The sequence below is a fragment of the Sceloporus occidentalis genome, unplaced genomic scaffold (genome assembly GCF_023333645.1).
Source record: "Sceloporus occidentalis isolate IW3139 unplaced genomic scaffold, rSceOcc1.0.p SCAF_30, whole genome shotgun sequence".
NCBI classification, from domain to species: Eukaryota; Metazoa; Chordata; class Lepidosauria; order Squamata; family Phrynosomatidae; genus Sceloporus; species Sceloporus occidentalis.
In genome coordinates, this window is record NW_028317010.1 from 8,982,838 (window position 1) to 9,000,793 (window position 17,956).

General features: G+C 35.5%; 1 protein-coding gene across 1 annotated transcript in view; it reads left to right on the forward strand.

Annotated features, from left to right (window-relative positions):
- The window catches only part of LOC149299017 (protocadherin-15-like), a 426,255-nt gene that overhangs the window by 199,735 nt on the left and 208,564 nt on the right, over window positions 1-17,956 (forward strand). Inside the window, exon 15 of the mRNA XM_089486827.1 lies at window positions 10,767-10,973. Within this exon, the coding sequence (XP_089342953.1) occupies window positions 10,767-10,973 (207 nt within the window). The remainder of the gene's footprint in view (window positions 1-10,766; window positions 10,974-17,956) is intronic.

Here is a 17,956-nt window from a genome sequence, read left to right on the forward strand (position 1 = left end):
CACATTTTGTGGCAAAAATATAAAATAATATAAATGTTAAAATCTGATGGTTCAAAATGTGTTTTTTAGTTGGTAAAGGTCCAGCAAAAAATATCTAACCACCATTCAATACCATGCCTTACCTATGGAAGTAGTGACTGCATGTTCCTTGGATGCTTTTATGAATTTCTTATTGCCAAGAAACTTTTTTAAAGGTACGCATAGTAATTTAAAAGTTGTTGATGCAAAGATTATTGACTGCCCATGGAGTCCTAAAATAGTTCTTTTCTCCCCGCTGAGCTAAATTGTTATGTGTTTTTTGTGGACCAGTGCAGTTAGGGATATCTTGAAAGGTTGAATTGTATGAATGTATGCCTTTTTTAACCTTATCAATTCATTACTATTAATTCATATATGTAAAATAAAAGAAACACACCAGTCTGAAATGTGGTCATTGGCCATACATTATGTAGTCATGATGATGTAAGCATGTTCAGTTCTTGTTTAATACAGCAACTGAGATCTATACAACACCTCCGGATTCAGAGACATGTAATACACTACTCATACGGATGGCACGAAAGGCACACAGCCCGCTTGGAAGGGTACGAAAGGCACACAGCCCGCTTGGAAGGGTACGAAAGGCACACAGCCCGCTTGGAAGGGTACGAAAGGCACACAGCCCGCTTGGAAGGGTACGAAAGGCACACAGCCCGCTTGGAAGGGTACGAAAGGCACACAGCCCGCTTGGAAGGGTACGAAAGGCACACAGCCCGCTTGGAAGGGTACGAAAGGCACACAGCCCGCTTGGAAGGGTACGAAAGGCACACAGCCCGCTTGGAAGGGTACGAAAGGCACACAGCCCGCTTGGAAGGACACAAAGCAGGGAGTCCACTTGGAAGGACACAAAGCAGGGAGTCCACTTGGAAGGACACAAAGCAGGGAGTCCACTTGGAAGGACACAAAGCAGGGAGTCCACTTGGAAGGACACAAAGCAGGGAGTCCACTTGGAAGGACACAAAGCAGGGAGTCCACTTGGAAGGACACAAAGCAGGGAGTCCACTTGGAAGGACACAAAGCAGGGAGTCCACTTGGAAGGACACAAAGGCAGGGAGTCCACTTGATCAGGACACAAAGCAGGGAACCAGGAACAGTACAGGTGCAGAGCCACAGCAGGAAGGTCCATAGACTTCAATACAAAGGCCCTGACTGAAGGGCAGGGCAGGTTCATAAAGGCAGGGTAATCCAGGTAACAAGGCCCAGCTGGATGTATTGACTAGGGCTCAACCCAGGTAACAAGGCACACCTGATCCCAGTAATTGAGTTCTGAGTGCTCCAGAGGGCGGAGGGTGGCCACTAGTGGTAGCAGATTTCTATACCACAGGTATGAAAAAGCCATGGTTCAGGCAGTGAAAAAGTGGTTCCTGACAACATCAAAGACACTGAACAGTTACTGCGTTTGCAATCTCCAGATACATCTTATGCACACCATCTATTTCAATATCTATTTCAAATAAAATTAAGATGCTAGATTTTCTATTTTTTTTGTAGCACCAGACAAGATACATTCAGTAAATGAGAATGGCAGAACCACTGAATATACACAGAAATTAGAAAATAATTTACGCATGGTGATGGGAGAATGGTAGGCGTGTGCATTGGTAAAAGCCGAATAAACACTAGTTGGGATAATGAGTAATAATTTTACAGTATACTGTACTGAAACATGTAAAGGAGTTATAGTAAGACATTAAGGCACTTATTTATATTAAAGTCAATAATATACTCCCTAAGTGTTAATTTAAGGCTGATAAAATTTATGTTTCATGGCAACGTTAGTATGACATGCTTTTAAAGGCTTTTTGGTCTAAAGCAATTCATTATTTTTATTGCCAGAAAAATTCTATTATTTTTGTTACTTTGTGTAGTAATTCAGCTATACTGCTACAATAACTGCAGATGAGAGTATAAAGAGCAAAAACATTCCATGCTTTTAAATAGAGTTTATTTTAGTCGACACATAAACGTACCCATGCCGTATTAGCGTGACTGATGGATCATTACTGAATTCCGCTCTCTAATAGTTTTGCCTTCGTTGTGAAATGCAAATAGACCTGATAAGATTTGTATATTTTATTATTTATTGAGAACTTGGGAGCTTTTTCTGTAGCAACCTATCTGGGCCCGACAATTAAGCATTCCCAGAAAAATTGTAATAGTACTAGTGATTATGTTATTAATGCTGTATTTAGTTATAAATTGTTAAAGTAGGTGGAACAGCACCATTATTTATAAACAGAAACAAGTTTTCAACAACCTGATATTTTGTGCTTACAACAATGTAAAGCTATGCTCATGTGATTTCAAGAATTTATTCATTTTGGGTGTATATATGTTGAATAAATTATATAAAACATGGCCATGATTTAACGTCTACATTCTTAAAGAGGTCTGAGATGTCAGTTAAAAAACCTCATGCAATAAATTATTCAGGAAAGGTGAAGTGGATATTATAGAGATGTATCCCCTTGTATTAAGATAATGACAGCCTAAGATAAAAGACAACTCAAGTATTCAGCAGTTTGTCATAAAAAGGGTTCAGGTCAAAGTTAAACCACCTATCATTTTGAAAAAATAGAACATTAAGTATATGGATTGTTCACAGCCTAATAAACTTAATTTTATGCATAGTGCCATTATCGTCTTTCCAACCTAGACCCATTTTAAAACTGCCCCCAGGCATCAGCTTTTCTCATATGGAAACTAATAAAATTACAGTATCTTTAGTAATTCTTAGCGGTTTGTGCCTTTTTATAGTTTTGGCTTTATTGTTGTTATCATAAGATATTATAGTGAAATTGTTATACTTTTTGCATATACCTCAATGTTTACTGTCTTCAATTATAAAAAAAGATAATGGTTATACACATATATTCAGCTTCTGTGCAGTTAAGGGCTTTTTGGTTACGTGATATCTTCCATACTCGAGATGTTGTATATAGGACATACAGATTTTTCACATACATTATAAAGTCATAATATAAATACAATCATAATCACGGTTATACTTTTATGTATACATATAAGAATGATTTTCTAAGGAATCATATGACATCATGTGCTCTGTTTGACAGTACCCTTAGGGTCAGGAGCATGGAGGGTACAAAGTCACATGATCTGCACCACATTTAAAAGTCTTTAAAGTTTTCCAACTGATTTTTGAACAATTATTCTAAGCAGAGTACAAATGCAAATACTGTTTTTAGTATGGACGACTTCTGTAACAATGTTACTGAAATAGTTTACATTAATAACAAGAGCAATGAAAATGCGCAGATTTTTTTTTCATTAGTAAAACAATATTTTAGTTTAAAGAAGTGAGTCTCCCCTATTGGCCACATGACCACTAATGTTTATTGGTGCTTTTGTGAAACCCTTCATTATTATTATTATTGATTGTCTTGTCTCAATCCACCTTTTGGATTATTATCTACTTGTTTTTAAAGACTCAATAAAGTTAAATAGCTTACACATAGCAGCAGGCAGTGGGCAGCAAGCAGCTGAGCTTCCTTGAAACCCTGGAAAAGGGATAACCAACGATGGTTACCAGGGTTTTTTCCTTGCAGCCCTGGTTACCATCACAGTGCCATTAGATTTAGTAATGCCGTTACAGTCTGTCTTGATTTTAATGCAGTTGTGAAATACCAAATAGTTTTTGAACATTTTTGAACATTAGATTTATGTTACATTGGTTTGATTTTTCATCTTTTTAGGGTATACATTTGGGAGAGAAATGTCCCTTTATTGCCACTTTGTTAAAGATCTGAGTTATTTGGAACAAAATACCACCCTCCTGCTACAGCAACCAATGTCCTACCATATTTATTTAAAAGTAGAAAATATTAAGATCATAAGGCAAAAAAGTCAACTTATTACTGCTTGTGTCTTAATCACTATTGTTACAATTGCCTTAATGTATTGGTCACCTATTTTTGTATTATTTTTATTAGTTTTTATTTTGATCAAAGCCCTTAATCCGGGTTACAATGTGGAACCAGAGCCCCTTGGAGAGGGAGGGATGAAATTCATTGTGGGTGAGTGATAGAGCTGATGTTCTATAGATGTTCACAGTGATGATAGAGGAAGGTTGAGGCACAGTATTGACCCATGGCTCTGTCATTGCAGATATTGCTTCTTTTGTTTTCTCATGCAACTGCTGGGGGTTTCAAGTGTCGCTCTAAAACAGTAAAGAGTTTTCTGTGTCTCTTCTCCTCTGAAATTGCTTTTCTTTCCTGCCTTTTTTGCCGTTACCTTTCTTCTCTATGCTTTCTCTTCTCTCTACTCTCTCTTCATTTCCCCTCATTACATGTGACTCTTTTCTCTTCTTTCATTTGTTAATCTTTCTCATTATTCTTTCTTACCTCCCTTTTCTCTCCTCTCCCTTTTTGCCTTTTCTTTTTTAGTCTCCCATTTGCTTCCTGCCTCCTTTTGTCTCTTCGTCTACTAAACCAAACATTTTATCTGTCATTGGCAAAAACATACCCATGGCTACGTCTTTAACCACACTCCAGGAAGAAAATCTTAAAGAGTGTGTAGAGATGTCTCAGCAAGAGGTTACAACCATGGTACACAATGGGTACTCTGCTTCCTCCAGTGCTTCTCCAAAAGTCATAAGATGAACTAATGAATTTCGTGCTAACCTAAGGTTATACTGCATTAAAAATAACATGATGTGTTTGGTGCAATTTGAAGTTAATTATTAAATACATTTAGAAATTGAAATGTTATTTTAGGAACTGCAAAGCATGTAATACAGTACTATTATTACAACCTGGGCATTCTGAATTATTGTAAACCAGCAGGTTGCATACAGCCATTTCCAATTGTGGCTTCAAAGAGAGAGTTTGTTTTCCATGTTTACAGAAAATTTCCTCTAAAGCAAAGATAGCATACACGTGTCACGATATGGAGGTGCTGTGGTATGGCATGTTTGTAAATAGAAAAAACATGCAATATTCAGTGGAAAAAGTAGCAAAAGATGAGGTATAGCTCTCAAACACTCAAATATGCTGCAGATGGTGCACTTTCCATGGATTGTCTCGTACAAGGTCTATTATATGTTGTATTGTTTCTTCTAGCTATAAATCTATTGCATATATATTTAGGTCCTGAATGGTTATGTTCATAGCAAACAAACCTTTGTGTATCATCCCCTTATGTGGCACATTACTGCCAGATGAAAGCAGCTGAGAAGGTTAAGGCCTCAAGGAAAGCTATGTTTTTTTATCCACTCGTGCATGCATCCCTTTGCTGTGACACAATGCCCGTGTTTGAAGTGGGTGGTATGTGAGCTTCAGTGAGCTACAACTTTTCATTGCCTTGTGACAGCAATTTCATGTTCAGGCTCAGCCCTGCAAGGTCATATATTGTGACTACAAGGTATTTCAATTTTATTTCTTGTTTTCCATTTTGATCAATTAATTTACTTAAAGTACAAAAAATATTATGTTAAGCTTAGTTTACTTATTGTGTTTGAGTAAACACAATTACGCATTACATGGAGTGTGCAGAACCTGCAATTCTATAGAGTGTCTAAAAATATCATTTTCTAAAGATGTTGCAAGCACATAAGCATTGAAAATAAATCTAGAAAATGATAGTTGGGCCACTCCTACCAAAAACTAAAGTGAACTAAAATTCTCATAATTATATGTTAAAAGTGATGTTAAAAGTGATGTACCAGCACCTAAAAACAGACTCAAAAGTGATTGAGTATTGCACCCACAAATAATGGTATGGATCTCACCGTGTAAAACTTATTATGCAATAAATGACTTTTGTTTCTATTCTGTGCTTGCATACAGTTTATAATAACTTTACAACATCTTCTCCATGTATTTGGTTCTGCCAGTGCAGCTGCCGCCCCTGGCACTAGCATTATGCTAACCGCCTTGACTTCATTATGCAGGAGGAGTAATTGTGTTCTTCAATATTTAGATTTATAAGAGTTCTACCACATCAATTAGTTAGGCTTTTGTTTTTTCCCACCCATTTAATTTATTTAGACATCATTGTCAAATTGATGTTTGAGATAGGAGCCTACAAGTGTAATTTTTAAATATTTTGTATGACTTCCTACTACCAAATGACTGCCAAAATGACTACTTATAAATTAGTTAAGAGGTATGGTTTTGTATGCCAACACTTTGCTTGGTAAATTCAATAACATGAAAAAAGACCTATTACTGAATGTGTTTTGTTTTGATTAATGTTATTCCTGGAAATTGTTCTCTGTTCAGCATATGCAAATTTGAATAGGGTTTTGATTAGTGGATTTAGAATGCTGTGTTTAACACTCTACTTCCAATTCTATGTTAATGCCTTCTTCTTTGATCATGATATATTTTTCATCCACTGACCTTCAGTAAGGTCATGTTGGTTCCTTTTTGGACAATAGACTTCTGGATCTCTGATGTCATATAATGTTTTGTGCCGGAAATAAGAGACAGAGCTCCTTTGTTGCCAAACTTAATCACAACTTAGGGCTCCCATAAGAGACAGATATAACGGCAGGCTCAGAATTGGATGGGGAGGCCTAGAGCATTATTTCCTATAAATAATCTCTTGGTGGAGCGATGAGATTGAACAGAAGGAAAAATCAGATGTCTATATGTCTTACTACTGGCACCTTCTTATTTGAGTTGGCCAGTTTTGTTATACTGCTCCCTTATATGCACCATTGTATATGCACCAGCAAAAGGATATACAAGGTTAAAGAATAAAAGAAAATGTATACAGATACAAAAACTTTCCATGATTCTTACAGTCGCTTCAGCCAAGAAATTTATTGTACAAAATCAATCACTCGAAGATTACAAAACAGTACTGCATTTGTTTACTTTCTACATGAAGACATCAATAACTGACAGCAAAATTAAATCTTCATTTACAATACATTTACAAAGTGTAGGATGCAATATCATTGCTTTCCCCCCTGAATCTATAGTGCATATCATAAAGTCCTATGCATTTTCAAATAGCGCACGCAAAGTCTTAATATACAGTAGAAATAATAATCATAAAACTTTATATTGAATAGCTATCAAAGAAGGCAAGCTAACATTTCTGATACATTGTGTCCTACAATCACCTTACAGGAAGGCTTGAAGCAATTCATAGCTTTTCTGAACTTTTCTGCACTGAACATCTTTAAACTGTTTATATAATAAGTGAAAGGATCAAACTACAGTTTAGCAAAGAAATGGGTAAATTACAACATTATAATGGCATTGCCTTTATGAAGTTCCAAGGGGAACGTGATTAGCATATTTGGTCTAATCATTTATGTTACACTATAAACACCAAAATAAATAAACTGTATATAAGGTTAACCCTCTGCAAAAGCTTTGACCCTCTGATAGTCTTCATTTGCAGCTCTCAAAGTGAACTTGGTAGTCAATTCGGCACAGCATATCTCCAAATTAGATTGGGCATAGCGGACAAGACTGGACACTGCTAAAACTTTGAATCTGTGACATACACCCATAGTCTATCCTATCTATACAGAGCAGTATGTTTATGAACTTGCTTCTTGTTAGGTCGATTATTATTTTGCTTAATATAAGTTATGCTTTATAATGGCCCAGTCTTCAGGTGACCCCTATTTTATCTTTAAGTATGTAGTGCTGTATGAAAAAACTACTACTCTGTTTTGTCTGTGTATGCCATAAAAAATCATGTATGATTTAAGGGTTCTTTTTCACTTGGATTAAATATTCACTGTGCTCTTAGCAGAGCTATCATTTTATTATTTTATTCCGAAGGTTTAAAACAACACAGAGACTCTTAAAGGGTGACTCCAGCTGTCATTTGCAGCTTAATGCATACTATAGCATCATGGCCACTTTAAATTTTCATAATGTCCCTTTTGCAAGTACATGTGGTGATTCTATATATTATATAAATTATTTAAGAGGTATGGTTTTATATGCCAAAACCTTGCTTGGTAAATTCAAGCATGAAAAAAGACCTGTTTCTGAATGTTGAAGCAAGAACATTAACCAGGGGTTGGCTGGCCTGGGGGGGACGACAGAGGGGCATTTACCCCCAGACTGCTCTAAGAAAAAGCCTCAAAAAAGGTCCTTCTTGGACCAGCCCACTGGCAGAAGCAGGAAAGTTGCAGGGTCACATGAGCTGAGCTAAAGGCGAGGCCGCTCACACACTTTGTGCTAGAAAAAAGCCTCTGGGAAGGTGAGGGGATGGAGAAAATAGAGGATGAGGGTGTGAGAGAAAGGGTAAATGAGTGAGTGAAGGAGGCAGTTAGGAGGGAACGAGAGAGATGATATGGGTGTTAGAGAGAGAGAGTATGTATGCATGTATATATTTTATAGTAAATGTACATGTGTTAGCATGAGTGTGTTTGTGTGCTATAGGGAGAGTGTGACATGAATGTGTATGTGAGTGTGTGTTAGCATGAGTCTATAAATGTGTGTGTTAGCATAAGTGCGTAGGTGTACTGTGTATGTAAATGTGCATGTAAGCATGTGTGTGTATTAGCATGAGTGTATATGAATAAATATATATGAATGTGTGTTTGAGTGTTCTAGTTTTCTGTATGTTTGTGGAATGATTGTGTACATATGAGTGTTAGCGTGAGAGTGTGTAAACATATGCCAGTGTATATGTTACCAGGGGGTCCACAAGGCTTGGCTTTGTGTCACATGATAATTAAGTGTTACTGATGAAAATTGGGAATCAGACGAAATCTTACTTGATAAAAGAATTATGTCTGGCAAGAGTTTGGACATTCAACACTAATAGGAATGCTGTTTCTGATGCTGCATTTACATACAAAAGTTCTCCTTTCATCAGAGTAAGCTGTCTTTTGGGCTTCTGTTGAACTGTACTGTATTTTATTTTGTGTTCTCAGAACCTAGACATAGTTTTACAAAACCAAGGAGTCATTTTGTTACTTAAACTAGTCAACTTGTTCAGGCTCAACCTTGCCCCACACCTACAATTTACTAATAAGGAAAATGAAGGTAATAGATGGTGTCATCACCCTTATCCTGCAGCAGTGAACTGCTAACACTTATAGTATCACACTTCTTAACCCATGCAATTACTATCAAAGAAGACAGGGATGTGTTTTGAATGATTCTTTATATCATTTCAATAGTAGTGAGTTTGTAACAACTTATTTTCCCTTTTGTTATCTTTTCTGCTTCTTTCGTTTTTCGTTTATATAAATTGGATTCAACAGTATTCTGCATGTTTGCGGTTGACAGCAATTGTTTCTAACAAACGTCCTACTGTGATATCACACACCGTGCGCAACTGACCTTAATTAATAGTAAATTGCTTTTGTGACTGCAGGTAGGCAGCTGTATTGCAGGTGATTGTTCTGCCAAATATGATGGGAACAGTACAAAACTCAAACAGAATGGAAATGTTACATCTACGCTGTTTTAATACAAAGCTTTAACCTCCTAACAATACAGACATTTAATAAGTAAGATAAGAAATTACAGTTCTATATTATAATATGTCATTTGCACATTTTTCTCACTCAGAACAAATATACTTGGAAACTATCATTATATATTTTACAGAAAGATTTATGCAGCTCTCAACAAAGCTTTAAGCAATGGGGTGTTGCCATATTGTATTTGATTACAGTGTTCAGAACCTTAAATCCAGGTTAATGCACTAATATGCAGACCCCTAAATCAGTGGGGAATTTCAATATAAAGTTTAAAATAAAGACTTAGTGTTCTGTGAGTCTTTGCTCCAGCTTTATTAGTGATCCGATACCCAGTATACGGTGAGGTTTGGGACAGAATCAGAAGTGATTGAATTGTTACTCCTAGAAACATGTCTCTAAAAGGAATTGGAGAATCTGCTCTGAGCAACCCTCCTGGAGATCGGTACTACTTACAGTACAACCATCATGGTCATGTACAATGCTTTTGGAAACATGAAATGTGTTTTTAACTATTTTTAATTTTATATATGGTAAGGGTCTATCTTATCTCAGCCATGTACTGCAGCAAAATCAGCTTAATGACTAGCTTCCTGGTAACATTTCTAACCATTCTCCTTAATCTTCCCTTACAAAGGCTGACAAAACATGCTGCCATGGTAGTGCCCCCATGGTGTATACTTAAGGTGGTTGCCATTACATATACATTACGTATATTTATATACAGTATATTGCTATTTAGCCTAGAAGCACCATTCTATAGATTTATCGCGTATTCTGAATTAGAGGATTTCCATAACTGAGACTGAGTTTTTAATTGCATATTTTACAATGAAATGTAAGTGATACATATTTGCAGTAAATGTCATGGTAACTATTTTATTTTGCTGTGTGTGTATCCTTGAAATGCTGCTTGCTTTTTTTTCCAGTGGGCTATAAAGATTTTCAATTGAGCACTAATAACACAGGGGAACAATCATGGTTTATTGAACTAAAGTGATTCTAAGTGGTATCTTATGATGCCCCTATGACATGCAGAAGTGTACTGTGTTTTCTTCTAACATGTATCAGAGATTTCTTATAAGTGCATCAAAAAGAACTGAAACCAGAAGTAAAAGCTTGTGTATAAATGGATGCTATTTTACTTTCTTCTATTTCTGCTGTGTGATGTTACTTTTACCTAAAGAGAGAACAACGTGTGCTCTTGGACTCATAAATATGGTGTCAGTTAGATAATTTTGTTTTTAAAAAATTGTTATAGTGAAATGTCAAGTTAGGAAGAATTATGGTATCTCTTGTTTTCTAGGCAGAACAGGACAATGGCCACCCACTTCCAGCCTTTGCTAGCCTCCATATCGACATTATGGATGAGAATAACCAGGCCCCCTACTTTACTTATTCTACATATCAAGGCTATATAATCGAGTCATCACCTGTGGGAACAACAATCTCTGAAAATCAAAATTTGACTGCTCCCTTACAGTTCATAGCCCTTGATAATGACGTGGAAGAGGTGAGTTTGACTTTTATGACTTTTCTTGGTAGGACGCTACTCGACTTGCAGCCAAATCTATTTGAGAAACATTTCCACACCAAAGTTAGTAATCATGTCAAAATCATGCTGAGTGTATATTATTTTTGCTTGAAAATAAGTAGGTAGGTACTAAGGGTTATGAGGGTTATAAATATATATATATATATATATATATATAATCATAGTTATTAGAATATTAATTACATTTTGTTGGCTGTTAATGGTGATATCATTTTCTTGTAAGAGCAGTGTACATGAGATATTAATATATTTTTAATTTTAGCTGCAAGCTTGATTCACAATATACCATATGTCTAACCCTTTTATTATATATTAATAGATAGAATGGCTTCTGTTCCATCAAACTCACATTAGTGAATCAAAATAGCATAATCATTTTCTGTAACCAAAGATAGAATGTACTACTTTTACTTGCTAATGCTATGAATGCAAAGACTACATTCAGTGAGCATTGCTTTTGCCCTTGATGATGTTTCATTGAAGCTGTTTTAGAAAAAAAAAGTACAGTCCAATAAAATGTTCATACTGACCTTAGTATGGCATACAAAAAGGTATGAGACCAACCCTACCAACCCTGCAGCGCGTTCCTACTCACACCAACTCACACTTCCCGTTACCATAGTGGTCTGAATGGTGTATGCCCATACCGGGCAACTCACAAGGTTTGGGCTGAAGAACTCCAGGAGAAGCCCCAGTTCTCCGGGTCAACACCCAAATAATCAGGGTTGCGAGAGAGTCTTGATACACCCCACTCCCAGGAACACCCACTGACAGCAGCATGCATATAAGAGAGATATGATAGGTTAAAGAAACAATGGTCTTCTGTTTTAGAGTTTGTCTCAAGAAAATAAGGACGGTTAGAAGTTACAAATCTAGATATCTGGGATTTTTTTTTAAACAAAGGGATCCAGGGAATCTTCATATATTAATCTTGTAATATGCCATCAAATTATTGTAGTTATTTTGATTGACTAATAGAGATAACTGAATGCTTCTAATATCAGGTCTTATTATTAACCAGGAGGTGAAGTTTTTCTGAGTTAAGTCACATGTATTTAATCAGGGAATGCAACTGGCATGTACTAGTAAGACAGACACCAGTTGTCTGCCCCAATATATTTGAGTGAGAGTAAAATACAGTAAGAATTCCTAAGGGTTGACCAGTCTGCAGATCAACCCTTGGGAATTCTTACTGTATTTTACTCTCAATCAAATATAGCTTTTCACTCTGAGATTGGTGTAAAAGCCAGTAGACTTAAGACCAAACGCTGACAGTTCCCGAGTATGCAAATTGGGACAACCTAGCCTACATGCTTTTTTCCTAGGCTAATCATATTGGCACCAAGCCAGAACATTTTGGTATAGAGATAGAGAGACTACAAACATATCTGTACAGTATAGCATATTTAGATAAAGGGAATGTATTCACTCTATTCTTAGGGCACAGTTTCTCTCATCAGGTCTAAATCAAAATCTACAAGAAAGATTAATCGTAAACATAAATTATATATGCTATAAGAAGCCTTTTTGTTTAAGCAGAAACTGATCTCGCTATATATTGTGGATATTATTTCATGTTGACAACAATATTTGCACAATGCAGAATGGAAGCATTTGCATATATAAAAAAAAGTGTTATATTTTCGGATGACAGTCTGTCCAGGCTAGGGCTTAGATTATACATACATTAATACATAAGCATGTTCAAAATAGAAAAGTTAGGAAACTACTTGTGATTTACTGATTTAAACTTGATTAACAGCAATATAAAATATACGACATACCCAAACCACTGAACCCTTTGCCTTGGGATCTGCATTATGTCACTATGCTATCAAAACTGTCCTTATGCTTTACTGCAGCAAAGTCAGCTACGTTCATTTTAAATCAACAATCGTGACTGTACTGCAAAAATGCTAAGTCCAATAACCAAACAGATTCTTGCTGTAACACTAAGTAATTGTGATATATGTTTAATATCTTGCAATTATGGCAATAAACTAATTTAATATACTACTTAACATGAAAGTAATGCATAGATCCCTATCAATGACCACCACAAACTCAACTATAATATTTTCTGGATAATTGCCAGTCCTGCATCATTAAACAAATACACAGGTAACCTTAAGTCTGTGGTCCATATCCACAGACACAGTAAAGGAATATAATTTGGGGGGGTTTAAGTGCTTCAAAATATGTTGTTATTAAAACTATATATATATATATATATATATATATATATATATATATATATCATAAGAAATGTTTTATGCCACAAGGATTTGATGAAAGTTCCCAACCTCCTCTAGTGTTACTTAATATTTACCTGTAATTGATTCCGATGACAACAGATTGATTCACTGTGACCTTTTCATTCATGTATCATACATGTCCTACTTCGGAACTGCACTTAAAAGGCACAGAGCATCGGCATGGTGTTACATGCATTAGATCTCTCAGAAAATATGTAGTAAGATTGACATTTTATAACCAGTTGTGCATGAATATATTGTGATAAAAAAAATTCTTATATGCTAGTTCATTCTGTGTGTTTCCAGGTAAACAAAAAACAAAATACTGTCTGCGCTTCTCACCCTAATAAAGTTGGCAACAAATATATAAACATAATATAAATGAGAGGTTTTGGTTATATGAATTGGCCAAAGCATAATTAAGCTCACCCGCCACGTCAAGGCACACTCTCAATAGGGTGAGAACCTACTCTCACCTCCTACATAGTGGGCACACAAAGCAGTTTATACTGCTACCAAAACCAAATTAATGTGTTGGGGGAGGTGCAATTAAACCTCCTCCCATTTAACCCCTGGACAGCAAGCTGCAACCAGACTAATGAGGAGCCAACAACCTCAAATATGTGCAAACAGGGAAAAGAAAAAATGTCGGTGCGCTAAGCTAGTCTCAGGCTCAAATAATACAAATGTATAATATGAGGCCTACCAAACAGTGTGAGCATGCTGCAAATACAGTGTGTTGGCTGTACAATGTATACAAAAAAACAAAATACTGTCTGCGCTTCTCACCCTAATAAAGTTGGCAACAAATATATAAACATAATATAAATGAGAGGTTTTGGTTATATGAATTGGCCAAAGCATAATTAAGCTCACCCGCCACGTCAAGGCACACTCTCAATAGGGTGAGAACCTACTCTCACCTCCTACATAGTGGGCACACAAAGCAGTTTATACTGCTACCAAAACCAAATTAATGTGTTGGGGGAGGTGCAATTAAACCTCCTCCCATTTAACCCCTGGACAGCAAGCTGCAACCAGACTAATGAGGAGCCAACAACCTCAAATATGTGCAAACAGGGAAAAGAAAAAATGTCGGTGCGCTAAGCTAGTCTCAGGCTCAAATAATACAAATGTATAATATGAGGCCTACCAAACAGTGTGAGCATGCTGCAAATACAGTGTGTTGGCTGTACAATGTATACAAAAAACAAAATACTGTCTGCGCTTCTCACCCTAATAAAGTTGGCAACAAATATATAAACATAATATAAATGAGAGGTTTTGGTTATATGAATTGGCCAAAGCATAATTAAGCTCACCCGCCACGTCAAGGCACACTCTCAATAGGGTGAGAACCTACTCTCACCTACAACCTTTTTCTTTTTCTTTTCTTTTCCCTGTTTCCAGGTAAAACCAGGAAATATATATTTCTATAGTTTTCTTTAGAAACGTTTTTGAAATAAAATTAAGCAACATAATATCGTTCTATAGCATGTGAGAGTGAAATTTCAGGGAATTGTCATATTTATCAAGAAAAACATCTATAATAAAATAACACAAACCATGTATGCAAGTAGTATATATAACATATGTACATGCAGAGTGCCAGAGAACAGATCAGATCATGTAAAAGTGCATAAAATAGCAATAAACATGACGTGATAGCATTATTATATATGTATATATGTGCCATGTTGCATATCTATATGGCTCATTTGTTTTAGTTGGCATTAGATGTCAAAAATAAGTTAATAAAACTTTTATAAAAACATCAGCTTACTTAGACAAAACCTTCATTCCACCTCTTAGCATTTTAGTAAAATAAACCATTATTCAATCTCAAATTTTAATCACATAAAATGAACACAGAAACTCTTGAGAAGCCTTTTGATTCCTATGGCTGCTATGAGTGGCTGCTTTTGTGTCACTTGACAAGTTAAATAATTATCTGTTAATGGGAAGCTTTAGGAAACTAAACCGTATTAATGTTATTAATATTATCTTTTATTTATACCGCACCAACAATTTACACAGCACTTCATGCAGTACATACATTCAAACAGTATGACAAATCTAGAAATGACATACAAACCGGTACATTAGGTCAAGAGGGCCCTGCTCTCAAGCTTACAATCTAGAGAGGTACTAGGAATGTTCTTTCTAATGCTACTTTTAATTACAAAAGTGTTACATTTACCAGCGTAGGTGGAAAAAACATTTGTAATTATGAAAATTGCCAAACATAAAGCACATATTAGAGTTGTACATTTAAAAAAATCAATTGTCCTTAAAATGCGTTACAGTGTGTTCATAATTGAGGTATAATTGGGTTTTGCTCTTTTGGAAGAAGACAGCAGGAGTTTCCCATTGCTCTTCCCTTTGCAATACTACTTTAAGATAGATGAAGTAGAGTGGAAGGGAAAATGAAGGTTGGAAAATAAAATAATTGCCAAATTTACAAAAACACACATAGAGAAAAATGTTACTTTTATTAATGTATGCCAGTTTATGTGTGGCAATTATATGTGCATAGGGTAGCCCTGATTAATGGGAAAAGCTAACAATAGAAAGTTTGGAAGTTAGTAGTTATAAATGTTAGATGGAAATTAATTATTTTATTATAAAAGTCAAAATGTTGCACCTTTTACTTTTTTCCTGATGGAAGTAGTTTTATTTGCCATTTTACTTATTATTTCTCATATGAATTTACATTTGATTTCCGTTATTAACATTTTAATTTGTATGTCATTATTGATTTCATTTTGCCTTTTAGCTTGCCCCAGGCTCTCATCCAGTATGTATGAGAGTGTGATATACATATGTTTTTTTTTTCATTTATTTTCAATGTTTGTTGTATGTTAAGCATGCATGCCTTTTGGTTTGCTGTTTGTTTTTCCTATTTTTACATTTTTAATTTACTGTTTATGGGAAATCTTTTCCACACTGTGTTTTAATTAGAAATAGTGCCGAAAAACATACCTTAGCCATCATGTGCACTTTAATGCATATGACAGCTGTGAAGCCCCTTAAAATTTACATGATGTCCCTTGCTAATGCAAAGGGGATTGTGCAGAATCCCCAGATACACATTTGCCCCTTTCCCTGTGGCAAATAGTTGCCATGAAAGAGGTGTGTTTGGTTGAACATCTTCTGGCACGTGATATACTTGCCCCAGTTAGCCCCAGCACTGGCTCAATGAACTTCACTGGGGGTCTAATGAGATAAGTGTCAAAATTCTTCAGACCGCAGAGGAAACAGGGAGCTGTGAGTTCTACCTAAGGTAAGTACTTTTTTTTAACATTTCCAATAATGCATAATAAGTTATCCAGAAAGTACATTAAAATGCATTATTTTTGAAATCCCTTCTTGGACATTAAACTATTTCTTTAATTCTACGGAAATATACCCTTTTTTGCTTCTACTTTAATACATTTTGCAGTAAAAAATAATTTCCCACATATATTTTGTATTCAGACATTTTTCAGTAAACAATTAAAAGAGGTGTAAATTGTCTAGTTCTTGCTACATATTGTCACACATTTTCATAAATGAAATGTTTTTATCGACTGTGTTATCCAAGCAGTTGAGTCAGCAGTTTTTATTTCATTGAACTTCTCCACACATGTGCAAATGTTCCTTTACTCTTGAGCGAGTCAGTCTAATTGGAAATTCCTTAATTCAACATATTGATACGTTCGGTTTACAAAAGGTCATGTAGAGTTGAATTGGAAATGTAGTTGAATTGCTGAGGCCAACTCAACCAAATTAGCTTTAATGGAGCAACTTGCATTTATTAAACTCCACTTTCAACTCAACTGATAGGGTGTTTTGGGGGAAGCAACAGGGGCCCCAAGCATTCAAGAATTGGTTAGTGTTGTATTGCCATGAAAAGATACGCAATCCAAACTGTATGGGCCTAACTCAAAGAGTGATCCACATAACAAAACATTTATTAAGTAACTTAAACCATTAAATACAAGTGAAACCATGTATCTACACTAAAACTCTGACTCAGCCTGCTGCCTGGTGCTTTTGTGTACAGTATAGGACACACTTAATCATAACTTATTGAGTAAGCCTATCCTAATTAAGCCACCTTGCAAAGTTTAACAGCTTTGTTATTTATTATAATTAGCATGATTACAAAATGTTAATTAATGTCATTGACAGTAGATAGGGGACCGTGGCACATATGTTCAAAAACCCTAGCAATTATCTCTTTACTTTGATGTGCTCAACTGGAGATCTTGTTGCACAAGCTGTTAAACATCTTTTTATTAGAGTAATTATCCTTAATATCATTGGAATATATATTCGAAACAAATGTTCAAATAGGGGCAAGAGAGTAATACCATTAATTATTTCTATGTAACTTAAACAACCCCTAAAATACCTTATTGGAAATTATATACCTTAAGAGTAATATAATCCATACTTTCCTTGGTGATAATTACTTTACTAATTACCCTTATTAGATCTCTTTTCAGACATACATCTCAAATGTGAAAGAGTACCTATGAAAACATTAAACATATTTATCATGTAATTTAAAGTTAATTTAAAAAAAAGATGTGAATGTTTTAATCTTGATTGCAGTTGCTGTGATCTTAACCATTAGTAAATGGAAAGTTGAAACAAATGTTTCAATCTTCATCAATTAGGGATTAATCTAGCCTTGGTGCA